At 52.6% G+C, this 24,964-nt stretch overlaps 3 protein-coding genes across 3 annotated transcripts; all 3 read right to left on the bottom strand.

The window, feature by feature from the left end:
• Nucleotides 1-1,617: 1,617 nt before the first annotated feature.
• HRG_07152 (reverse transcriptase (RNA-dependent DNA polymerase) domain-containing protein) lies at nt 1,618-3,214 on the bottom strand (the record flags this gene model as incomplete). Its single annotated transcript, XM_044865623.1, has 4 exons — nt 1,618-1,684; nt 1,736-1,956; nt 2,493-2,945; nt 2,966-3,214. The coding sequence occupies 4 exons, from the start codon at nt 3,212-3,214 to the stop codon at nt 1,618-1,620; spliced, it is 990 nt and encodes a 329-aa protein (XP_044719585.1).
• Nucleotides 3,215-18,499: 15,285 nt separating this feature from the next.
• On the bottom strand, nt 18,500-19,567 carry HRG_07151 (uncharacterized protein; the record flags this gene model as incomplete). Its single annotated transcript, XM_044865622.1, has 3 exons — nt 18,500-18,806; nt 18,855-19,075; nt 19,316-19,567. 3 exons carry the CDS (start codon nt 19,565-19,567, stop codon nt 18,500-18,502), a joined length of 780 nt encoding a protein of 259 aa, XP_044719584.1.
• A 130-nt stretch (nt 19,568-19,697) lies between these two features.
• HRG_07150 (integrase core domain-containing protein) lies at nt 19,698-20,475 on the bottom strand (the record flags this gene model as incomplete). Its single annotated transcript, XM_044865621.1, has 2 exons — nt 19,698-20,117; nt 20,182-20,475. The coding sequence occupies 2 exons, from the start codon at nt 20,473-20,475 to the stop codon at nt 19,698-19,700; spliced, it is 714 nt and encodes a 237-aa protein (XP_044719583.1).
• Between the last annotated feature and the right edge of the window lie 4,489 nt (nt 20,476-24,964).

The raw sequence follows: 24,964 nt of genomic DNA, 5'->3' as shown, positions 1-24,964 counted from the left end.
GAAGTATCGTGATGCAACTGAGCCAAAATGGGCGACCCCCGAGTTGAAGAAGCCATGGCTTCCGGCCGTTTGCCGCCGCGAGTCACCCGCGAGGAACTTGAAATGAGCCAAGACGTGGCGGGCATCGTCAGCATCTCTGTCGTCACAGCCCTGGCCACCTTGGTCGTCATCTGCAGACTGCTCTCGCGGAGGTTCATCATCAAGCGCTTCGGCTTCGGCCTGACGACGGAATAGCGCTGGCGTCGCTGGCGAGCCGCCCTGATGGAGGAGCCGTGGCAAGGACTGGCCAGCCGCTGACTCCCTTCCCGCACAGGTCGTCTTTATTCCCTTTGCGGCCCTTTGTATAGAACTCATCAACCTGGGCACCGGAAGAAGCATCGCCTTTGTCCGTTTCGCCATCGACGACGCCACGTGGGTGAGACAGCAGATTTTCGACTCGATTGCGCACTTGGTCTACGCCACTGCCCTCGTCCTCTGCCGCATATCGGGCCTCGCCTTCTACTACCGTATCTGCGCGCTGCACAAGGGGTTTCTCGTCGCCATCCGGATAATATTCGCCGTCTTGGTCATCGGTTACCTGGCGCAGATGTGCCTCATCATTTTCCACTGCAAGCCCGTCAACATGCTTTGGGCGCCCACCTCATTCGAGGACGAGACCAAGTTCGAATGCTTGGAGTGGGATGAGATATACGATAATACGGCGCCATCTCAGGCATCTCACTGGCCTGCGACCTGCTACTCTTTGGCCTCCCCATGGCCATGCTCAAGATCTTGGAGATGCCGCGGAAGCAAAAGGTTCAACTGGCCTGCATCCTCTTGCCAGGCATTGCGTAAGTACTGGGTACACCGGCAACTGCCAAGGCGAGGCGATTCTAACCGCATAATGCAGCGTCGTTGGCATCTCCGTCAGTCGAATAGTCTTCGTGATTGGCTTTGCGGCGATACGACTGCTTGCAGAGACTAACGCGAAGCTATCAACGAGACTACGGCATGTTGATATCCACCGGCATTGGTTACGCCAAGAGACTCAAGAAGGAAGAATTCAAGTCCGTTGGGTTCCTACGGCACAGATGAAAGCAGACGGCCTAACCAAGGCACTCCTCGTCAGAAACTACAGAAATTCCAAGAGATGATTGGAATAGTTGACTTAAAAACCCGGCTTCAGCTTGAGACCCGGATGGAAGACCTACGAGACCGGATTCTAGTAAGACGGTTAGGAGAGAGGCCCTTGACCGCATAGGAATATTAGGGGAGGTCTCCCGGCCACGACTACACGGTAACCTCGTTGAGGACCTATAACCCTTTGGCTGTAGCTTTGACCCGTTGGGACGGCTCATAGCTAAGGGGGTGTGTCGAGAAGAAGGTCCGAACGAGTTGAGGTCTCTGTTACGGCCAGGCACATACGAGCCTTGACGGCTATAAAGATGTATTGGCACTATGAACAAAGACTCAAAGCTAAGGAGCAAGAAAGGAAGACTAGACTACACGACCGAGCGGGCCCTTATATAGACACGAGGTCGCGCGTGGGCACGTGATGCTGCTTGGGCACGTGACACTGGTGAGGTGCTGCGCTGGCGGCTCTACGCTGGCGCCCAGGGTCGTGACACTGCCCCCCGTCTAAGGCCTTGATATGCGTATCAAGGTAGTCAGTCGTGGCGGCGGCTTCTTGGTTTCACGGCTTTCTCTGCTGTGTCGTCATCGTCTCGTTCCTCGCAGCCCTCCTCCGCTGCAGCACATTCGATCCAGTATTGCAGGTTGACGGGCGGCCAGCTGAGCCGTCACTTGGGCCATCGTTGGCGGGTCTTCGATTGAGGCCGACGTCTCCTCTTGCAGCTGGAGAATCGGGGTCGAGTCTTGGTCTTGGTCTTGGGTCGAGGGGCCTTGATCAGGCACTTGCGATGCCGTACGGACTGACTTCCTTGTCGGGGGTCCGTAGTCGAGTTTCTTCGGCATCACCTAGTCAAGGGCGAGTCGGGGTCGAATCCAACACGAAGCGAATCGGTGGGCCAAACCTCCTGATCACACACAGGAGGGTCAAGTCGACAGGCGGAGGTTGTTCCTTTCCAGTCTTTAGGAAGAGGAACGGGTCGATGCGCTGCACAGTCCTTAGTGCGTGCGCGGGTCAAGGCCGAGCCGAGCTGCACACGCAGACGAGTCGACAGGTGCCTCCAGTACCTTCGGAGGGCTTGGTCGAGTGTCCTCACGGACAGTCAACCCTCTGATCACATACAGAGGGGTCGGAAGTGATTCGCAACGCAGTCCTTAACGAAGCGAATCGGTCGGGCTCCTGATCACACACAGGAGGGTCGGTCGGTGTTGAGTCGGGGCACAGTCCTTAGTGCAACGGGTCAACGGTCGGTCGGAGTGCACGAGTTTTCAGTCCAGCGCGAAGGACCAGGTTGTGGGTGCCTATTTGTTTATCGCGGGGCACGCGAAGGTTGCCTATATTTGTTTCGCGGGGCACGCGAAGATTGAGCTTTGAGTAGTGTTACGGCCAGGCTCAGCTCAAAGAACGATTGGAGCTGCTCCTTGACGTGGAAGACTGTCTCTTTTGTTGGTGCAGCGACTAGCATATCGTCCACATAGAGGATCAGAATGCAGCCTCGCTTTTCGTCCTTGAATAGACAGAGATCCGCGTCAAGGGGCTCGAATCCAAGGGTCTTCAAAATGGGCGTGATTGTGAGAAACCACCAAAGTGGGCTCTTTCGCAGGCCGTATAGAGCTTTCTTCAAAAGACAAACTCTACTTGTACCGTCCTCGTAGCCTTCTGGCTGCATAACATAGATATTCGTGCCCTCAGGTATGTCCGCATTCAAAAAGGCTGTAGCGATGTCGAACTGATAACATTCGAGGTCGAGAATTGCTGTCCATATTAAGAATATTTTGACTGATGTCGTGCTTGCAACGGCAGCATACACATCCTGGACTGCCCAGCTGTCGTGTTCCTCAAAATTCCACAGACAACCCAGCGGGCTCTGCCGACCAGTTCTCCTGTCGGAAGTTTCTTCTCGTCGAGAACCCATTTTCCGGGAAGTAGTTTTGCATCGTGGGGTAATTCTTCTAGTGTCCATACACTTCGATCTTGGAGGTACTTGTACTGCTTGTCAAATGCTGGTTTCCACTTCGTCTCCCAATCTGGGGACACTCGAGCCTTTCTGTATGACTTAGGAACGGGTAGCCTTTGCAGCGAGTTTGCAAGGCTTTCCGCCTTCATTGCTGTCAAACAAAGTGTTTCTAGACGGTTTATCGGAGAGACTACGTCTGGGGGTAACAAAGCTAAAGCCTGATCTCCCGAATTGCCGCGATGAAGCTTTTGATAGTACCCTGCGGGTCGCTGCGTTTTGACGACTCGGTCGAGGTAAACTCACGACCGACGTGGTGTAAGTCTCGCTTGTTTCTGGAGGGATTGGCCGTTCATCAGCCAGTCCGTCAATTTCCTGGCTGTCTTCGGAGTCTGACAGAGTATTCACAGAAGAATCGTGGGATTCATCCAGCTCTTGCGTTATCTCCGGCGTTGGCAGATGATGGTCTTGCGTTTCTTCGATGGACGGACCCTTATCAGTCGTCCTTCCTCCCGGTTCGATGGTTGACAGCGAATCAGATATTCGCTCAACGATGGTTGCTCCAGCTTCTTCTTCTTGAACTTCGTCGAGAAGCGTAGCTTCGTACTCAATTGTATCGACTTCTTCGGCGCTTGCCGACTTTTGTGGTTCCTGGAGGAGTTTCTCGTAAAAGCGAACATCACATGCCCGGACGATTCGATTCCGAGCTGGCACGTAAATGTGGTAAATTTTGCCATGAATGCCTTCCCAGCCAACTAACTTTCCTTCTTCAGCTCTTGGAGCCATCTTCCTGGCCTGTACGCGCCGTTCTTTCTTGATGTGTACGTATGCAACACAACCAAACGTGCGTAGGTGGCGAATGTAGGGTTTGTGAAGTTCCTCGTTAACTCGGAGAAAACTGGCAAAGACCTCATGAGGTGAGAGTCCTTGGTTAGATTTGCACGGAAGCAGGTTAAGAACTTTGACGACGGATTCTTGAGCATAGGGCCACAAGAATTCCGGAAGCTTGGAGTGAATCATGATGCATCGAGCGAGCTGTGTGATCTTCGATCCAGCCCTCTCTGTCAATCCATTCTGTCTGGGTGTACCAGGCACGGTCGGTTTGAGACTGATTCCGTTTGCCCGGGCCCAGGGTATCAACTCTGTTGTCCAGTTGAAAGACACATCATTGTCCATGCCATATTCTTGGACCTGATATCCAGTTGTTCGTTGAATGTAAGCATCAAAATCTTTCGTAGCTTGAAAGAGCTCGTCTTTGTGTCGAAGAAATCGAACCCAATGGTATCCACAATGGGCATCTACTGCGTGCCATGTATAGCGAAATTGGCGATGACCTAGTGGCTTGTTCTCGATGAGGTCGATCCGAACGAGACTCAGCGGTCGGGCTGGTCGCACAGGCGGCGTACGACTGACGATTAGGGCAGACTTTGCGAGGTGGCATGTCCTGCAATGGTGTTCCTTTGCTTCCTGTTTGAGATTTTGATCCCTGCCTGTTCACAGGCCTTGAGAACGATTTCTGGCGATGCATGCATCAATCGCTCGTGCATGACTTGATAAGATACTGCCAGGAGCATGTTGCCCTGGTTTTGTTGTCGAGTCGTCGGCGTTTCCGATCGGATGACTGCCACATTGTTGATCCAATCGATCATGGCCATCTCCGTCTTGGAGTCCTTGTGGATGATGCAGTCTTTGAAGCCGTCGCGAATCGCTCCATCAGCTCTCAGCTGACCTGAGCTAAGAAGATTGATTGGCGCGGTGGGACAATAGACTGAGCGGCCGAGATTCATCTCGGTCACCAGTCCGTCTGACCGTTTGGCCCGTATGTAAGCTGTGCCTATCGCCTTGGCTACTAGATCCCCCCCGTTGGCTGACGTGAACGAGAGTTCCTGTGGCAATTCCTTAATATCCTTAAACCATTTTAGGTCGTTAAAGGTGTGATTGCTTGCTCCCGAGTCATCAATGATGCTGTCACGGGTAAGCGTCTGACTCTTGAGGGCATGCTGAACAGCTCGGCTTGGTTTGGTTGGCTGAGCCGCCTCAGGCGTGATCGACATTCCGATGAGGCCGCTGTTGAAAGTAAATGCTGCTTGAGAAGCATTCTGATTGATTGAAACTTCTTCTCGGGCAGGCTCGACGTTCGTCTGCCTGTTTCTCCGGCGACGGAATTCTTCGAGTTTTTCCGGGTGCTTTGCAAAACACTCCGCGTCTCCGCCTTGGTGATGTCTTCTGCAGAAGGAACACATAGGTAATCCAACCCAGTGCGATCTGTTGCAAGTCGGGCAGAATCTTCTAGTCTGCTCAGACTGGGGTTTTCGAGATTGAGCGGAGGGACCTGAGGTGCGTTGAGTAGCGGATGCTTCGTTGCTGTTCGTGGATAGTGTTGAGAGCGCCATAGCTGTCTTTTCCTTGTTGGCTTCAGCGTACATCTCTGTCATGAGATTCTCCCACGTCAGAGAGCCTTTGTTCATGTCTCGTTCAAGGAAGGTATACCACTGGGGATACACTTCGCGAAGTCCTCTGATGGTGAACCACAGGCATGCTTTGTCGTCAAAGCCGCAGTTCAATTCTTTTGTGCGTCGCTTTAGGTACTGAATGCGGGTTTGGTAAGCCATCAAGCTGTCGAAAGTCTTGCGGCTTATGCTGCCAAACTCGGCTACGAGGTCTCCGGTCGCATCTGCGGAAACCTTCGGAATTGCTCGTTGAATGAGTTCATAAAGAACCTTTGGATCCTTCTCTGTGAATCGGCTCCACCCGGCCGCTTCGAGGGTCGTCTGAACTGGTGAAATAGAACCTTTGATGATCAGCATGACCTTTGCTCGGTCACGCTTCCATTTTCCTCGTTCTGCTTGGTCCACGGGCTCCGGGACTTCTGCGAGGATGTAATCTTCCAGATCCTGGACCTCCAGGGTCTGAATGAGCATATCCTTCCATTCTTCAAGATTTGACTCTCCCTTGAGAATGGGAATTTTGGGAAGTTGAAGAGAGGCTTCAGTCATTTTGGCTGAAGATAATCCAGATAGTTTGCCTCAGTTGGAGTGCAAGTTGTTCAGGCGATGTCTTGCCGTGAACTGGAGTTGGCTCCGATACACCTTGTTCGGAGCCTAAGTTGAGTAAGTAGAAGCGCGAGGGGTCATAACCTGTTGTCCGCACCTGCGGATTGGAAAGGATGAGTGAGCAATCTATTGATGCTTGTCTATCTAGCTACAGATGTGATGATGATCCGAGTCTATATAGACTCAGGTGACGGAGTCGCCATATCCATGGAACCTTCCAGATCCCACTGGAGTCCTCCAACATTATCCTTTCTTGTGCTGCCCCTACCTCATGAGTACCGGAATAACAGTCTATCGACACTTTCCATTTCGGCGCTAATACTCTTAGGACCAGGGATGCTCACTCCCTCATGTAACCCAAGAGGCCCCCAAAAGTTTGTATCCCCACTCAGGCTTCGACAGTACCGGTAACGGAGTATATATGATTCATCTTTGAGGCTGTGGAAACTTTCGCGGAGTCTATTATCGTGCTTACACTTCTTGCAATTGTCAGTGATGATCTGAAAGGATTGGACTCCAAGTTGGCACGGCTCGTCGTGGCTGCATTTCTCCAGCTTAACCTTGTTGAGGTGACCGCATCTAACCGAGCCTTGGGTGATAACATGTGATGCCATCGTCTTTTGCGGGTAGCTTGGCAGCGCTTTTTAGTTGCAGGATGAAGACTTGCAACGGCGATGACTATGTTCATATATAGGCCATTCGATGCCTTATATCATCGTCATGCAGGGTTGAAAGCCACTCCACTCAATCCACGCAATGGAATCCACTGGCTTTCTTTCAGTGGATTGGCCAATCCGCTGAATCCACTGTCAGCCGCCGTGGATGGATTAAGAATTGTTCTTCTGTTAGCGATTCCCATAAGGGATTTTCCGATGATCTGCCGGATCCGGGGATCCGCCGCCACTTACACCGACATTTGTCAGCCAAGGCGTGGCGACCAATCTCGCTGTTGTCGACGCTTGGCAAGATACTCGAAGCGGTCGTGGCCGAGCGCATCTCGTATGCAGTAGAGACCTACGGTCTTCTACCCGCGAATCACTTCGGAGCAAGAAAACGACGATCTGCCGAGCAGGCGCTGCTGCTGCTACAGGAACAGGTTTACAAGGCTTGGCGCAACCACAAGGTGCTCAGCCTGATCAGTTTTGACGTCAAGGGCGCCTACAATGGAGTGTGCAAGGAAAGACTGCTCGAGAGGATGAAGGCGAGAGGGATACCAGCCGAACTGATAAGATGGATAGATGCGTTTTGTTCCGGGCGAACAGCCTCATTGGTGGTCAATGGGTTCGCGTCGGAACAACGGGAGCTGCCTCAGGCAGGCCTTCCTCAAGGGTCACCGCTGTCACCGATCTTGTTCCTCTTCTTCAACGCGGACCTGGTCCAGAGAAGGATCAAGGCGGAAAGCGGGTCGATTGCATTCGTGGACGATTACTCGGCCTGGGTAACCGGGCCTACCGCGGAAGCGAACCGAGAAGGGATTCAAGCGATCATCGACGATGCACTTGAGTGGGAGGCGCGCAGCGGTGCAACTTTTGAAACAGAGAAGACGACCATCGTCCACTTCACGCGAGCCACGGTGCGTAACAGCGATAGGCCGTTTCTGATCAGAGGCCAAGAGGTCCAACCCAGGGAAAGCGCAAAGATTCTGGGAGTGATCATGGATAACGAGCTGCGATTCCAGCAGCACATGGTGAAAGCGGCCGCCAAAGGACTCAGCGCCGCCATGGGCCTGAGAAGGCTGAAGATGCTGTCGCCAAGAGTGTCGAGACAACTTTTTGAGGCAACAGTCGCGCCAGCCATGGACTATGCCTCTAATGTCTGGACACATGCCCTCCGTGCGAAACACGTGAGTTGGATGAACAAAGCACAGATGATCGGGGCGCAAGCCATCACAGGCGCGTTTCGTACGGTCGCAACGACCGTGGCCATGGCCGAGGCCAACATTCAAACGGTAGAGGAACGACACAGACAGGCTACGACAAGACTTTGCATCAATCTCCAAACCCTGCCGGTGACACATCCGCTGGCAGCCTTGAGAAATTGTGCGACCAGGAGGTTCGTGTCGCCGATGCAGAAGATTGTCACAGCGGTGCAAACGGTGCAGATGGACCGAATAGAAGACATACACGAGTATGCGTTGCCACCATGGACACCACGTGTCCAAGCGGTGTTGGAGAGCGACACAGCGAAAGCCATCAAGACAGCAAATGATGCCAAGGGGATTGTGATAGCGACATCCGGCTCGCAAAGGGACGGCATGGTGGGAATGGGAGGCGTAGTGTGCAACGTGAATCACGACGGCCCGGGCGTGGTTCTTGCCAGCTACTCCGTGTGTCTCGGGACTGCGGATGAGCAAAACCCGTACACGGCGGAACTGGCAGCGATAGCAATGGCGCTGATGTGCACGCCGACCGGCCCGCCTTGTCGAGAGGTGACGGTCGTGGCAAGCAGTCGCTCAGCCCTGGAAGTGATCAGGCGTCCTCGTAGGCAATCCGGCCAATGCACCATTCGCCAAATTTACGACCACGTCAATCGACTGGTCAGGCGAGGCTGGTCTGTGAAACTCATCTGGGCACCAGCCAAGCAAGCACGGTTCGCGTGGGCATCGGTCGCCAAGACGGCAGCGAAGAAAGCAACCCAGGCAGGAGCGGTGGCAGAAAAGCCGTCGTACCGAGCAAGATCGACTACGCTCCGTCTGGCACTCGCTCGAAGACAGGGTGAACAGCTTCCGGAAAATGTGGGGAAAGCACTCAAAACGCATCGACAAAGCATTGCCAGGGAAGCACACCCGCACACTTTACGATTCTCTGACAAGGAAGGAAGCCGACATTCTCGTCCAGCTTCGCACCGGCATGTCACGACTAAACGGGTACCTGCATACGATAGGGGCCACAGACTCGGATTTGTGTGATTGCGGCCAGGCAGCAGAAACAGTTGATCACTTTCTCTTTCGATGCACAAAGTGGATTGCGCAACGGGGTGTCCTATTCGAATGCGCAAGAGCCAAGATTGGGAATTTGTCTTTCTTCTTGGGAGGAAAAGCTGCATCGGATGGCGATAAGTGGAAGCCAGACATGCAGGCGGTTCATGCGGCGATCAAATTCGCGATTGAGACGGAACGGCTCGACAGAAAGCCGCAACCATCAGAAGACAACTGAGCTCTAACAAGCAACTGCACTAAGTTACTAACACATCTCAGCTTCGGAACTGGCAGACCGCGCTTCAGCTGCTGTGAATAGGATGCTGAACACTTGGAGAATTCGGCCTTCAAGTAGGCCTGTCATGGGACCAATGATAACGAGGTTGACCAGCAAACGATAAGACGACAATCTGTTGGGCTTGGGGAGTCAAGGAAAAAACGTGCTGAACTGTACTCTAGACTGTGTAAAGGCCTTATAGGGACCTCCCTCCGGGCGAAATAAATCCTACCTACCTACCTACCGACATTTGTCTCAACGTCAATCCGGGACAGCTCAACAACAATGGCGCCGATTGACGAGGCTCTTGATTTTCTGAAATCTTCGGAATCCGTGAATTATGCCGATACTGCACGGAAATTCAACTGTGACGAGACTACGTTGCGACGGCGACATCAAGGCAAACAGCGGTCAAGACGTGATGCCGACTCATTGTATAAATCACGGCTGTCAAAGCAGCAAGAACGAGATCTCATTGCTTATATTCACAAGCTTTCAGCACGCGGCATTCCGCCTACTTTGTCTATGATCAAGAATTTCGCTCAGGATATCGCGAAAGTGGAGGTCGGAAAGCATTGGTCATACAGCTTTGTTCATCGCAACCGCAATGAGCTAGGTTGCAGCTGGTTCGATGGATTTGACATTGCACGGAAAAGAGCCGATAATACCTCTAGGTATAAGGCATATTTTGAGCTTGTAAGTTGGTGTACAAAATCTCAGATTCGTTATTAATCGTGGAAGATCCGAGCGAAAATCGAGAAATACGACATTGTCCCTTGCAACACGTATAACATGGATGAAAAAGGCTTTCTCTTGGGTGTGATCAATCGAACTAAGAGAGTCTTCACCCTTGATCTCAAAAAGCAAGGCAAATTGCTCGGCGCATTGCAAGACGGCAATCGATCCTGGATTACGTTCGTGGCTTGCATCTGCCAGGACATGACATCGCCGCCTCCTTTTCTCATCTACCAAGGCAAGCCAGGACAAGTCCAAGATTCTTGGCTTACGGACTTTGACCCAGAGCATCAATCAGCATTCTTCACAACCTCAGAGACGGGCTGGACTAACCACGAGCTTGGAAAAGAGTGGCTCGTCGGCGTTTTGATCGGTTTACCAAGGCAAAAGCACGAAATGGACGTGATTATCGCCTTCTTATTACCGACGGACACTCCAGCCATATTAATATGGGCTTTCTGGAGTGGTGCGACCAGCATCGGATCATCGTGGCGGTGTTTCCCCACTCTACCCATCGGCTCCAACCCTGGACGTATCCTATTCAGCCCTCTGTCAACGGCATACACAAATCAGCTTATCCGGTGGACGGCAAAGACTCAAGGACTCGTTGGGCTGTCCAAGCGCGAGTTCTGGACTTTGTTTTGGAATGCATTCGAGGCGTCTTTCTCACCGGAGAACGTTGAAAGTGGGTGGATGCGGACCGGGCTCCTTCCTTTCGATCCCGAAGCCGTCCTATCACAGATTGTGAAAGACAAAATCGACGATTCCGATGTAGGCAGTGGTTCGGAAGACTCACTAGCATTGCAACAGCCTACTGCTCGAGAATTACGACGACTTGTGGACAAAGTAGTCGACAAATCCGCCGCAGATTCGGAAGTCAATGCTCGGAAGCTGAAGAGCACTCTCGAAAGCCTTCAATCCGAGGTTGAGCTGCTTAGATATGAGAACAAGGGACTCCGTGAGGCAATCATTCATGAGAAGCAGCGCAGGCAGCGTGGTACAGCTCTGAAAGATTATCTCTTTGACCGTACGGATCCTAACTCTGCTCAGGTCTTCAGTCCGCAAAAAGTGGCCCAAGCTCGAGTGAAGAAAGCTGCGATGGAGGTCCAAAGAAAGAGAAGGCTCTCCAAAAGGAATCCCAGAAGGTTCAGCGACAGCAGAAGGCGGAAGAACAAAAAGAGGTCGTGCTGGAGAGGAAGAGGCAGCGAGAGGAGAAAAGGGAGCAAAAATTGCAGGAAAAAGAAGCCAGAAAGCAAGAGAAAGAGGCTAACCGGCAGCTTCGTGACGACCTCGGGCATCTTAACCGGGAAAAGCCGCAACAGGGGCAGCAAAGCCGGCGGGTGCCTTTTGATGCACGAGAGGAGAGTCCAGGGATTCTAGACGAAATAATCGTCGCTCCTCCGTCACCACCAGAGCTTCCGGTAACATCGCAAGCGCCAGATAGGCCAGAGAATGACTTAGCAAAGAAGGCAAGGATTCCGTCCGGCCGAACGCCTCGTGCCCAAAGACCCTTTCTGGCTGTTGAGAGTGATCGGGAGATGGTAGTGGTGTATCGGAGCTCGGGACGGCCGCAGCGGAATAGCAAGCGACCACAATGGCTTGATGACTGCGAAACAGGATGATGCACATCTCGCAGTCTCTCTTTCATCACATTTTAAGTCGGAGAAATTTTGGCCCCGTTGCTGTGGAGTTATTGTGGATTGATGTCTAACTTGCACTCGCGTGTAAGTCCGGCGGGTCACGGGATCCGGCAGATCATCGGAAAATCCCTTATATCCTTCTCCATATCACTAGCAAACAGCCCCGTAGCTCCCCCAAGTTGGTGATGTCCCTACCCTATGCTTCATGGCATCCTATTTTTTGGTATGTCGGGACCGTTGCATGCCACTTATTGCATATTCGCTGAGCCTCCGGGGTAGTTGTGCCAGCATGTACATGTAACCTGTGGCCGACACAGAAGAAAGACGCCAACGGAGCCAACCGTCTCACGCGGTGCTGTGGCCTTCGCTGGCGCCGATTCCTCAAACTCTGATCTATAGTACCGAAGCGAAATGGATGATTAGTACGGGGGCTCTAAGCCCCAAAACTACTGCAAGGTACGTACTTCGCACGATAGCCCGAAATGCCGACCGGCTGATCTCACGTGCCCCAAAATGTACGTCATTCTCTGCGACTCTTCAATCACATGATTCGAAAAATGTTGGGCAGCCTCAACCCCGCGCCAAACGCCAGTCGGTAGAAACCCAAAATACCGGTCAAGTCTCGCTGCGACCGCAACCTGTGAGTTGTTCCAAGTAACATACGCACAATGTGCGCTAACTCTAAACGCAAGCTGCTTCGCCTCCGATATTCCCACATGAGTTACACGGACACGGACGAAGACCAGGTCGTTCAGCAAGACCTCGATAACGACGAACGAACCGTCGTCGACCAGATATACTCGTGGTTGGACGCAAATACAAATGCACGATGGAAGCAGACAGAGAGGCTCCCAGGAGTAGAGCAATGCTTGGAAAAGGAACTTCATGATCTTGCCAAGCCGTTCCAGCCAAAGGTTTGAGTATCCCGTGCCGATGAAGCGGTAATTTAGCGCTGATGGCTGTAGCATAATGGAAAAGCTGCAATTTTCAGAACGTATACTGGATATAAGCTGCGGGAGGCAGGAGATCTTATTCCCATATACACAAGCAAAGGGTGTTGTCGGGAGGTCTGTACTGCAGTAACGCAATGGGTTGTATTCAAGATGTCTAGCTAGGAAGGGAGGAAAGGGAATGAGGGGGCACACTACGTGCCCTTTATACACGGATCCCCGAGGTCCATACACTTGACGCTAAGGGTCACGTGTGCGTGTGTGCGCACCTCCCTTACAATCCTACTATAGCTATATGCTACATTCCCACACTGGCAAATCTTCTTTTATCGCTGCAATCGCAGCAGTAGCAGCAGGTGCGGGAGCGTAGCAGCAACCGCAAGGGTGCGACCGCAAGGGTGCGACCGCAAGGGTGCGACCGCAAGGGTGCGAAAAGAGTGACGGTTCGAGCGGCAGCTAGCGGGGAGGGCGTTCGACTGATCCTTCTATCCTAATCGTAAGGCTATTCGTATCGACGAGGCGTTCGTGGGCGCGGTTAGGCGATGCCTTTGTCATAGCATCTGCTGGGTTGTCTGCGCCGTTAATCCAGCGGATTTCTGTGATCTCACGCCTTTCGTAGGATTGACGTAGGGCCATGATATCTATCATCAATCGCTTCTCCTTCGTTGTGCCTAGCTTAACGAGGCACTCGTAGAGGGAAAAGAGTCGGTGCAAACGATTAGGGATAGGGAAGATTGAGGCGGTCTGTGATCTTCCGTATCGTCGTTGCTAGTGATATCCCAATATCGAATCCGTTGACCATGCCGTAGATCTCTGATGCTAGCACGCTTCGGGTGACCCTCTTACACTTCGTTGAGCTCCAATGGAGGACATTGCCCTTGATCCCGAATTGGTCTTTGGTACGTGCGGTCTCGGTCTCATTGACTAGGGCAATGACGAAGCCTAGCTGTGACGATAGGTCCTTATTGTTCGCAAAGGAACCGTCGGTAAAGACGATAAGCTTGGCATTGGCGAGGTCAATAGGGATATACGTTAGGCCTCGCTGCTGGTGGTCTTTCTGCCATTGAAGCCGCTTGTTGAGGTCGTGCAATCCTCTTCCGTAGGGTTTGGACCTGGGCAGCAATAGAGATGTCGAATGAGGCCTCTGGTTGACAGATTGAAGCCACATACGCGCCACGGGCACGCTGTTCCACGTACTGTTGGGCTCGATCGTATGCCTTGATGTCGATGGGTTCGATCTTGGCTGCTTGACCCTTTTGTTGAAGCAGTAGAGCGTTGTGGAAAGTGGTGTCTTGAAGGGTTATCTTTGCACCGTTGAAGTCAATGCTAGTACCCGGGGTCATCGTTGTCTTCGGCTTTGCCCGAAATTGTGCCTTTACGAGTTCCGCTTCCTCTAGCGCGGAAAAACGTTGTGTGCCAAGCATAAGGGTATCGTCAGTCTGCATTCCCACAATCCCAAAGTTATCAGGTCCCTTATTCGTAATTAGGAAGCATAGGTCGTAGGTTGATGTGGACATGTCGAGGTTATCGACATGATGCCCGTGATAGGTTCGAAACCAATGGACTCCGGCCTCCGCAATTCCGTATAGGGGCTTAATAACGCGAATGATTGTTCCTTCCGGGTATCTTCCTTCTAATTCGGCGGGAAGATGCGTGAGAATGGTGCGGAATAGTTCGGTCTGCGCCTGGGGATACGCTTGTGTGATGTCACGAAGAGAGGGTCATGCCGTTAGAAAGGAGGTCTGGGGAGATAGCAGAAATAAGCCGTTGACTGACGCGTTGAATTGTCGGGGATTGCGTCAATAGGTGGTTTTCTCTTGGTCGTTGTGCCCTTGGACCACGAGCCTTGACTTCTCGTATGGTTTGGTTTCTTTGCCTTTAACCTCGCGGACCATGCGGGAGCGGAAGATATGATGGTTCCCGTGCTTTGCTTCATTGTAGCGTTCGAAGCTAAACACTCCTCGTACCAATAGATCATCGATCTCCGTGCTATCGGATTCCTCAAAGGGGGTGCCTGGCGTTGTGATAATGCCTTCGTCCCGTAGCTTGATGGCTAGTTGGTAGGCATCTTCTTCCTTCTTGACTAGGAACGTCGTCTTTGGCTTGTTCTTCGAACCAGGGCGGCCTCGCTTGCGCGGCGCCGGGGATTAGGAGCAGGAACAGGGGCAGGGGCAGGGGCAGAAACAGGAACAGAATCGCTCGCAGGATCAGAAACAGGAATGTCAGAATCATCCGCAGCAGCAGCAGCGGGGCAGGGATCGTCGTCTCGTCGCGGAAATAAGGCTGAACAAGGGTGGAACGGAAGGTCTGGGGTCCGTTGATAGTATCAATTGTGACATTGGAGCCATCAATTGCACTAATCTTAAAGGGCCTTGCCAGCCGAGCTTTTCTCTCCACACTCGGACCTCGCTTTGCAGTGGGAGCGATAGTATAACGCCTGTTGATGATGGTCCGTTCTTTGTGTGTAAGGCGCCCTGCACTTGCCGCTCTGCTGAGAGCTGACGAAGCATTTTCATCGCCTTCTGGGCTGCGGCAGCCCTTTTCAGGGTCGTAGCAGAAGGGGGCGAATCTAACGCCATTCGAGGGTAGGCGCCAAAGACTAGGAGCGTAGGGACAATGCCATTTGGCCCTGCTGTCGTTGATGGCTTTGATAGCCATTTGAAGGATCGATTCGGGGGATGTGAAGGTCCCGATTTCTGCGTGGAGGATCTCAAACGCACGGCGGAGAGGGGCATGATATCTTTCAACCTTTCCAACGGACCAATGTGCTTCCACAGGGACTTGCTTGCAGGTTATCCCCATAAGCTTTGCCTCGTTACGGAACTCTAGGGAGGCAAAATTGGTCCCTGCGTCGTGCTTGATAGTATCAGGGGGTCCGAGATATGTGTCTATCCAGAGGGCTCGGAGGGCTTCCACGTATCCTTTGCTGACATCGATAGGAGGAACCTGGCTGCTTGGAACGCTGTTGCTGTATCTACCACGTGCAAGACGGGGCGTTGAGGGTTCCAAGGTAGAGCACATCAGCGACGATTTCGTAGTTGAATTCCTGGTCATCCTTTAGGGTGAATTTGAAGCGTCTTGGAGCTTGAGAGTGCATTTGACAGTGATGACAGAATCTCGAGATGTTCTCTAGGATATCTATCGTCACATCGTTGTGGCCAGCTTGCCGTAGGAGGTTGTGAAGTCTTGGGACCGCTGGGTGCCCGAATCGACGATGAAGAGTGCGGATCTCGCTCTCCGTGAGGAATGCGATAGCGGCCTCGTTGGTCTTAGGTAGGAGGAACCAAGGATGTCCCCATTTGCGGATAACCGGGAGGGTTGTTCGTCCGACAATGGTGTCTGTAAGGTTGTTGAAATAGATGCCTAGGCGATCCATATCAGCGAGAGAGAGGAGGAAGGGAGTAGGGGTCTTGAGGATATGGAATGTGATCCTTCCGAGAGGTGTTTTAAGGGCGATAGAGCCGAGGATAGAATGGCTTCGCCGTTGCCGAATTTGATAGAAGCTTGGCCTGCTGTAGTCTTATCGAGCGTTATAGCAGGGTCTTCTCGTTGTAGAGCGATGCATTGGTCGTAGCCAGCTGTGGAAACCTTCGCGGCGCCTGTGTCAATTATGATGCCCTGGAATCAGAGTCTTGAGTAGCGCTCCTCTATCATGAATTGGGAAGCAGGTGTAGCGTTGTTTTGAGAGGTGCTATACACGTCTTCCCCTGTGATCAGATGGTTGAAGGCTTGCTGGCAGAGCATTTGGCTTGTGTGCCACTGTTCTGGGTTGTTGTCATTATCTTCATTGTCGTCCTCGTCCCAGGGTCGTTAGCATCATCGTGGGCATCCATCTCGTGACCTTCAAAGTCAAGAACGTAGGCTGTAAGGTCCTGGGAGGTAATCCCTATGAAGTGACAGTGGGCGACGTATTGGTCTCGGGATCTTTGACGTTCCTCGGCAGTGTGCTTTGTAGACCAACATCCTTCCTTATTGCAGACGAAACACTTCTTATTCCACGGGTGGTTGTGGCCGTAACGGCCTTGTGGGCGGTTAAAGCGTTGACTATTGAAGCTTCCCCGTGGAGCGTTGTAGCTGCCTCGTTGAGCGTTGCCTCTATACCTTCTATACCCCTTCTGACCAAATCTTCCGCGATTGTTGTTGTATCTTCGATCGAGATAGTAGTGGTCATTGGGATCCATATGATCAGATGGTTCCTCGAGGTCTTGATGGTATTGATGTGACGGTACAAGTGCACGAACAAGGTCGGGTGCGACTTGGGTAAGGTGATTGTCTACGAAGAGAGAAGGAGGTTCCTAAGGAAGACTCTGACTTTCGCTATTTACATGAATCAAAGTGAGACATTTCATAAAGTATGAAAGTCACATGATCGTTCCTCACACATGGGCCTCCCTTACTCCATCGCTTCTGATTCTTCCACGTCTTGCTGAGCCTGTAGGCGAGCATTTTGCACTTCTTGTTTCGTGGGTCTGGGTTTGTTTTTGCTGTGCTTCTCGAAGTCTCTGATGGCGATGTGAGCGTTGACGACGTTCTGTAGTGGTTCCCATGTTGCCTGCTCAAGGTCGAAGCCTCTCCATAGTATATGGTACTGGAAGCCTTTCTGTTTTGTGCGTTTCGAGTCCAGTATTGCTTCAATCGCCCAGAGTTTCTCCCCCTTTGCATCTAGCGTTATTGGTGGGGGCGGTGTGTTGTATTGGCCGGGGAGCGGGTCGTTTGGTGACGGTCGTAGGAGGTTGGCGTGGAATGAATTGTGAATTGAGTCTAATTCATGTGGCAACTTCAGTTGGTAGGAGTGAGGGTTGAGCACGCGCTCGATTCGAAAAGGGCCAATGAACTTATGATCTAGTTTGGGGATGGGTCTGGCCGAATCGATGTTGCGTGTGCTAAGTAGCACCATGTCTCCAACTCGGTACGCTGGCGCCGGTGATCTATTTGCGTTGGCGAACTGTTCTTGTGAGGCTTGAGCTGAGAGCAGGTTTGTCCGAAGTAGATCAGTGATTTCTTGCATCTTGGCGACAAATTCGTTCCCCTCGTTGCAGCGTTCTGCCAGGTCTTTGGATGCCGCGAGTGGTATTGCGCGAGGGGGACCAAAGCTCATTCGGGGGTGGTAGCCTGTGTTCGCAAAAAATGGAGACATTCCCGTTGAATCGCTAACAACGTTACGGGCTGCGAATTCGGCCAATGGGAGCCACTCGTCCCAGTCGTCCTGAGCAAAGCTAACATACTGGCGAAGGTATTGTTCGAGAAATGAGTTAGCGTTTTCCGTCTGGCCGTCAGTTTCGGGGTGATATGCTGTGAGAGGCTGATATTGATCTGTAGGCGGTGGCAAACCGCTTTCCAGAATTCCGAGACAAACAGTGGTCCTCTATCAGATACGATTGAATCCGGTAGTCCATGGAGTTTCCAGACATCTCGTACGAAGAGCGTTGCCAAGTCATGTGCTTTCATGTCGGTCTTGCAAGGCGTGAAATGTCTGTCCTTTGACAGCCTATCGACTACCACCATGATTGCGTTGAATCCACGAGCTGTGCGCTGAATTGGGCCAATGAAGTCAACGGACAAGTCCCTCCATCTTTGCAAGGGAACTGGGAGCGGTTTCAACGTCCCCTGGTACCGTAACCGGGAGGTCTTGTTCCTCAGGCATCCGTGGCAATTGCGTGTGAATTGTTTCGTATCGGCGCTAAGCCTTGGCCACCAATAAGAGCGTGAAATGAGTTCGTATAGCTTGTTTTTCCCGGGTGGCCTGATTCGACGCTGTCGTGGGCGAGTTGAGTGAGAAGGGTCCGTAGTTCGCCTGCGGGTACGTATAGCCTCTCGGAAATATAATCGGCCTTCGTTTATCATGCATTCCGATAGAAACTTCCTTCAGTGAGGAGTGCCATGGGGTTTGAGCATCTCGTCCCTGATTTTCATCCACCATTCGTCCTCCTCATAGCCCTTGTCTAGAAGTCTTGTGATTCTGTGGTTGATTGGTTCTGGCTGAATTTCGTCAAGAATGGCGGGACATAGTGCAATTTCTTGTTCCCAGGAGAGATTGGCAAAGAGTTCTGAGAGCTCGGGGTCAAGCTTTAGTTGTTCTTGTACGGAGGAGTCTACGTTGCAAGGCTTAAGCAGCGACTGTTGTTGGTACTGGATGCGGTCGTCATTTTCATCTTTCGGCAAGTCTTGTGATCTTCGTGTGAGTGAGTCAGGTTTTCCGTTCTCTTTCCCAGGCACTGACTTGATAGCGAATTGGAACTGTGATAGGAATTCGCTCCACCTGACTTGTCGTCTTGAAAGTTGCTTGGTTGTCATGAAATATCGAAGGTTGGCATGGTCAGTGATGACTGTAATCTGGTGGTGCGTGCCTTGGAGTTCGGGTCTCCAGCATTCGAAGCAGCGTACAATAGCCAAAAGTTCTTTGTCATAGATCTCGTAATTGCACTCAGCGGGGTCGTGCTTCTTGGTGTTACGGGGTCAGCACTGTTGGCACAGGTGCTGGGCGTAATTGATGTAAATTGAGCTACAAAGAGTGTAAAGGGGAGACGTGTCTACATCGCTCCCTTTAGGAGTCGTGTCCGTGGCGCTCGCACGTGACTAGTCTGGCCATGCCAGATCTACACATCGGGGCGTAGCCCTTACATTAGCCCCTACTCCTCTCTGGCGCTGGTGCCTTTTTCCTGTTCCTGGTCCCTCTACAACGATCGTAGGGCCGTCGTCTATAGGGTCTGGTGCCGTTACTATCGACGGGGCGTCGCCATTAGTCCTAGCCCGTAGTGGTCCGCGTATTCTCTTGCCCTGTATCTGCAGCTGTGGTTGTATTCCTTCGACTTGCCCCTGGATTTGGGCCGGCTGTGCTTCCGTTGCCACTCGTCGGTGCTGGTATGGTCCATCGTTTTCGAGAGCCGGGCCGTATCTCTGTTCGTACTTATCCAAGGCCGCTGTCTGTTGCATATTGTCTAAAGAGGTCCAGGTCGGGTCTTGCCAACCTTGCCAGCGTACAAGGACTTCCGCCTACGGCCGCGGCCGGTTCTCTTCCACCTAGCGCATAGTATTTCCTCTACTACTTGGTGAGCCTCCCCGTCTACTTGGATAGATGGGGTTGAGCGTCTGTGCGTTGCTGACCAGGCATTGGGTCCGTCCCCGCTCTCCGGAGTTGGTCGACGTGGAACCTATTATAGCAGCCCCTCGGGAGGTCTGCTAGTTCAACCGTGTACGGGTCGAGTACCTTGCTTATCGTATACTTAGCGTGCAGCCAGTCGAACTTCTTCTTAGGTCGCTCTGACGCGTAGTTCCGTAAGTCAAGCCAAACCTTATCGCCTACTTCGAAGCGTTCTGCCGCGTTCCGTCGTCTGTTAGCGAAGCGTTCTTGTTGCTGCGTAGCTGTCGCCATTGATGCTTGGCAGAGGTCCGTAATCTGTTGTAGTTTGGTAACAAATTTCTTTGCCCTGGTTTCTGGCGAATGCTGAGGATACTCTTCCGCATATGCTTCCGTAACGAGGAACTGGTGACTTCGGCTCATAGCCGTGTATAGCGAAGAATGGGGACATCCCTATAGAGGTATTGACCCGACCGTTTAACGCCATCTGAGCCGCGGGAACCCACTTATCCCAGTCGTTCTGGTTCTGGTTAATCACGGCGCGGAGGTATGCCTGTACTTCTTGGTTCATCCTCTCAGGGCCTCCGTCGGTTTGGGGGTGGTACGCCGTGCTTAGCTGCTGGTCGATCCCCAGTAACTTGCACATGTGCCTCCAAAAGCGGCCTACCCAATTCGAGCCCCTATCGCTCGTTATAGCGTCGGGCCACCAGTGGTAGCGGGCGAAGCACCATAGAAAACGCTCTGCACATGCTTCCGCTTCCATCGTTGGCATCGGTTCGAGTATAACTTCCTTACTTAGCCGGTCCTTGATAACCCAGAGGCAGCGGTTACCGTTCGCGGGGAGGTCCGTAATAAAGTCCATCTGTATCTGGCGGAAGAAGCGGTCCGGTACGGGTAGCGGTCTAAGTAGACCCCTTTATGCTCGCGCCATATCTTCGTACGGCCGCAGACATCGCAGTTACGCAAGAAACGTCGGATATGCTGTTGCATTAGCGGCCAGTAGAAGTCCCTGGATACGGCTTCTATCGTCCCTTCCGTCCCGGGTGGCCTACTACATGGGAGTCATGAACCTTCTGGATTAAGGAGCCCCGTAATTCGTTTAGCGACTCCTGCTCTAGCGGTGCTGCCTTGGCTGCTGCTTCTGTCGTGATCGGTGCGCCTGGCACCCATAAGCGGCCACGTAGTCGTAGGTGCCCCCGAGGATCAATAAAGCACTCGGCGACTTGTACCTTCAGCTTAAGCTTGGGGTCGAGGACCGAGATCCGTTTCGTACCGCGTTATAAACGCTTGTAAAGACTGGATCCTGGTTTGCCGTTTGCTGCCATAATTGTTGTAGCTCTGGGTCGTGGAAAACCGTGTGTTCTTCTTCGCCTTCTCCCGCTTGAGTCGACGTTACTCCGACGTAGGTACGTAGGGCTGCTTCTGGAATAAGCTGCATATCTCGTGCTTCGTGATCCGCTTCGTTTGGTCGGTCCTGTTCGCGGCGAGAGCGCGTCTGGCACCACTGCTTCCCGTCCCGGACGGTACTGGAGCTGGAAGTTAAAACGCGAGAGATATTCAGCCCAACGTGCCTGCCTTTCCGAGAGCTGTTGGCGCGTCATGAAATACTCGAGGTTCTTATGGTCGGTAAGGATAACGAAGTTATCACAGCTTCGTAGCTCGGCTGACCATTGTTCGAGACAACGAATAATAGCGAGCATTTCCTTATCATGGATTGGGTAGTTGCGCTCAGCCGGTGATAGCTTCTGCGAGTGGAACGCTACTGGCTTGCGTTGTCCGTCGACTTCCTGCGTAAGTGTGCCCCCAAGCGCCCAGCCGCTACAGTCTGCTTCTACGAAGGTTGGCCTCTCGAAATCCCATTGAGTAAGAATAGGGGCGTTCGTAAATAGCGTCTTTAGTGTCTGGAACGCCATATCGTGCTCGTCCGTCCACTTGAACTTAGTCCCCTTTCCTGTTAGTGCTGTTAGGGGTGCAGTTATTTCCGAGGCTTGCGGTATAAATATCCGGTAGTAGTTAACGAATCCTAGAAAACTGCGCACCCCCTTCTGGGTAACGGGGACTGCCCACTCGACTATTGCTCGTATCTTGTCGGGATCTGCCTGAATGCCAATTCCTGCGTGAATAATGAATCCTAGGTACTTAATCCGCTTGACTCCAAATTCGCATTTCTCCGGGTCTAGGTGTAGTCCATGCTCGGCGAGGCGTTCTAAAACTAACCGTACCTTCCGGAAATGGTCTTCTCTGCTCCCGCTCGAATAGATAAGTATATCGTCCATATAAGCAGAGGCGAACTCGTCGAGGTAGTCTCGTAGGATACCGTTAATATACCGCTGGAAGGTTGCTGGCGCGCCACTTAGCCCGAACGGGTAACCATCCATTCGAAGAGACCGTACCGGGTGCGGAACGCTGTCTTCCACTCGTCTCCTTCTGCAACCCGTACTTTATGGAACGCTTGTACCACGTCGACCTTAGTGAACCACTTCGCATCTTTTAGGTTGCGAAGTGTGTCCCTATTAGAGGAAGGGTAACGGTCCGACTTAGTGATTGCGTTCAACGCTCTGTAGTCACAACAGAATCGCAGCCCGCCACCTGGTTTCCTCACAAACAGGACTGGAGCTGCTGCTTCTGAACTGCTTGCACGGATAAATCCTTTATCCACTAGGTCTCGTAGAGTCTTCTTAAGAACCAGGAGTTCCTCTCGTGACATACCGTATAGTGCTCCATACGGTAGTGGTAACTGCTGGCCATTCGGGTCCTCCTTGATTCTGATTTCGTGGTCTATGCCTGGCTTATGAGGATTCAGCTTATCAGCTTCCTTCTTCATAAATAGAGGCAGTAAATCGTGGAACCGCTGGGGTATCGTTCGGCGTAGCTCTGCTTCTGACATGGGTTTCTTTGGTGATAACGCCCTTTCGATATCCTTCATGCTGATAGCGAAAATCGCCGTGGCAGCTGCCTCTCTTCCTTCCTGCTTGCGGATCCTTTCAAAGTAACCCACAAAGGTACTGGCTAGTACGTGCTTTGCTTCTTCGAACTCCTTGGCTTTCGCAGAATATTCTCCTTCCCCGAGGTGATCTACCCAGTCTTGTGTAGGTTCATGCCATAGTCGTTTCTCGTGGGGCACTGAGTACGACTTTGTGTGGCATAACCAGGGTTTTCCTAGGATTAGGGGGAATTCCAATCGGGGCACCACGTAGGCACAGATCGTCTGTATGTGGCCGTTGACCTCCATTGATAGCCATACGAGGCCCCTAATCGTTGCTCCTTCCATTGCCCCTGATGCTCCTGTAATAGCTCGCGGTGCTATTTCCACTATAGGAACTTCCAACTTTTCGACGACTTCTTCGTCAACCGCGGCGTAGCACTGGCATCCTCGTCTACGAGTGAGGAGAAGAGATTGGTCCTATTGATAATGCTTCGAATTATTGTAGGACCAACTTCCATTTTCCTGAGAACTTCTCTTCTTTGCCACTGCTCCGTTCTTTGGCCTCGAGACCCGTCTTTGTTTCGAGGCTACGCATTTCCCGAGAGGATGGGGTCTCGCTAAGTCCTGACTCTTCCTCACTAGAGTCGTTACCATCATCTTCCAGCAAGGGCATGATCCTAGCGGTGCGGACTTTACATCCCTCGACCGGCTAGGGTCCTGTCCTGGCGAGTAGGGGCAAGCGGCAATGAAATGGGTGTTGTCGCCGCAGCGGAGACAACGACCCTCGTCACGGCGTTTATTCCGTTCGTCCTCGGATACCCACCTCGCCCGTTGCTTCCGTCCTGACCTAGGCTGGAAGCGAACCGTCTTGCTCGTTCCACTTGACCCCTGGCCGTTCGCCCGTCCTCTCTGACCCTGCCCCTGAGTGCGTGTAACCGTCATTATTACGTCGCCGTCATGGTCGCGTGCGTCACGTGCGTTCTGCTCGGCGGGTAACGTTGCTGACGGTGCCGGGGTGTTGTCGTTACCGGCGACCTGGATGTTGCCGATGCCTGATGCCTGCCCTTGGTCACGTTGCCCGCGGGAGCCCTGCTTCCTCTGCAACGCCTTAAACTTCGCGGTGTGCTCGAACGCCCAAGCAATCGGGTGTAGACGTTGGATGTACTCGTTGTAGTCCTTCGGCATGATAACCGGGACTAGTTGCTCACGGAGAGCAGGAGAGATCGAGTTCCGTAGCCATGCGAGCTTGGAAGCATTATCCCAGCTCGCGCCGCCCGCTTTGGTCAATGTTTCCTCGAATTCAGGAGGAACTTCCCAAACTCTTGGCTGTCTCGTTGAATGAGGGTGCGCAGCCTGTCCTGCGCCCTCTCTGTCTGCTGCACGCTGCCGAACGTCTGGGCTAGGTGCGAGAAGAATTTCCGGGGGTCTGGGTTGCCCTTCGCGCTCTCTTGCCTCCAAAAACCCTCGACTCTCCTCATCATCTGATCCGGCAAGGTCTGCAGGATCTCGTACCACACGACGTTGTTATTGCCGTTTAGGCCCTCCTCTTCGTCGGTATTGTACTTAAATACCAGACGGTCGAGGTAGAAGTGGAAGGACTCGGGTTGACCGTTCCACTTCGGCCAAGTCATCGGCTTGCGCTTCTTGCCACGGTCCATTTCCTGGGCTGCTTCCGGCCTCGGTTCGACGGGTAAGATCGCCGGGGTACTGAGCACCCCCGGGCTGGGTGTCAACGGTGGCGCTGCTAGGCCTAGCCCGGTGAACATCTTCCGCAGTTCTTCGTCTCCCGCGATCCCAGATAAGATCTGCAAGAGCTCTTGCTCCTTCCCTCCATCGGCTCGTTGCGCCGCCGGTCGCGGTGCCCTGCATAACTACTATTGTCCTCCATCTTGTTCGTCCGTCTCGTCGTCCGATCGATCGTCCGTCTCGTCGTTTAGCCTATCGCCTGTCTTGCTGTCTGTCCTGCTGACTGTCCTGCTGACTGTCCTGCTGTCTGTCCTGCTGTCTGTCCTGCTGTCTGTCCTGCTGTCTGTCCTTCTGTCTGTCCTTCTGTCTGTCCTGTCTTTTGTTAACTGGTAGCTCAATATGTTACGGGGTCAGCACTGTTGGCACAGGTGCTGGGCGTAATTGATGTAAATTGAGCTACAAAGAGTGTAAAGGGGAGACGTGTCTACATCGCTCCCTTTAGGAGTCGTGTCCGTGGCGCTCGCACGTGACTAGTCTGGCCATGCCAGATCTACACATCGGGGCGTAGCCCCTTACACTTGGACATGAAAGCCACTGGGTGTAGCACTCCTTGATCATCTTCCTGGGAGAGGATGCCCGA

The sequence above is a fragment of the Hirsutella rhossiliensis genome (genome assembly GCF_020360975.1).
Source record: "Hirsutella rhossiliensis strain HR02 chromosome Unknown scaffold00007, whole genome shotgun sequence".
NCBI classification, from domain to species: domain Eukaryota; kingdom Fungi; phylum Ascomycota; class Sordariomycetes; order Hypocreales; family Ophiocordycipitaceae; genus Hirsutella; species Hirsutella rhossiliensis.
This window is presented reverse-complemented; position numbering and strand designations above follow the sequence as displayed.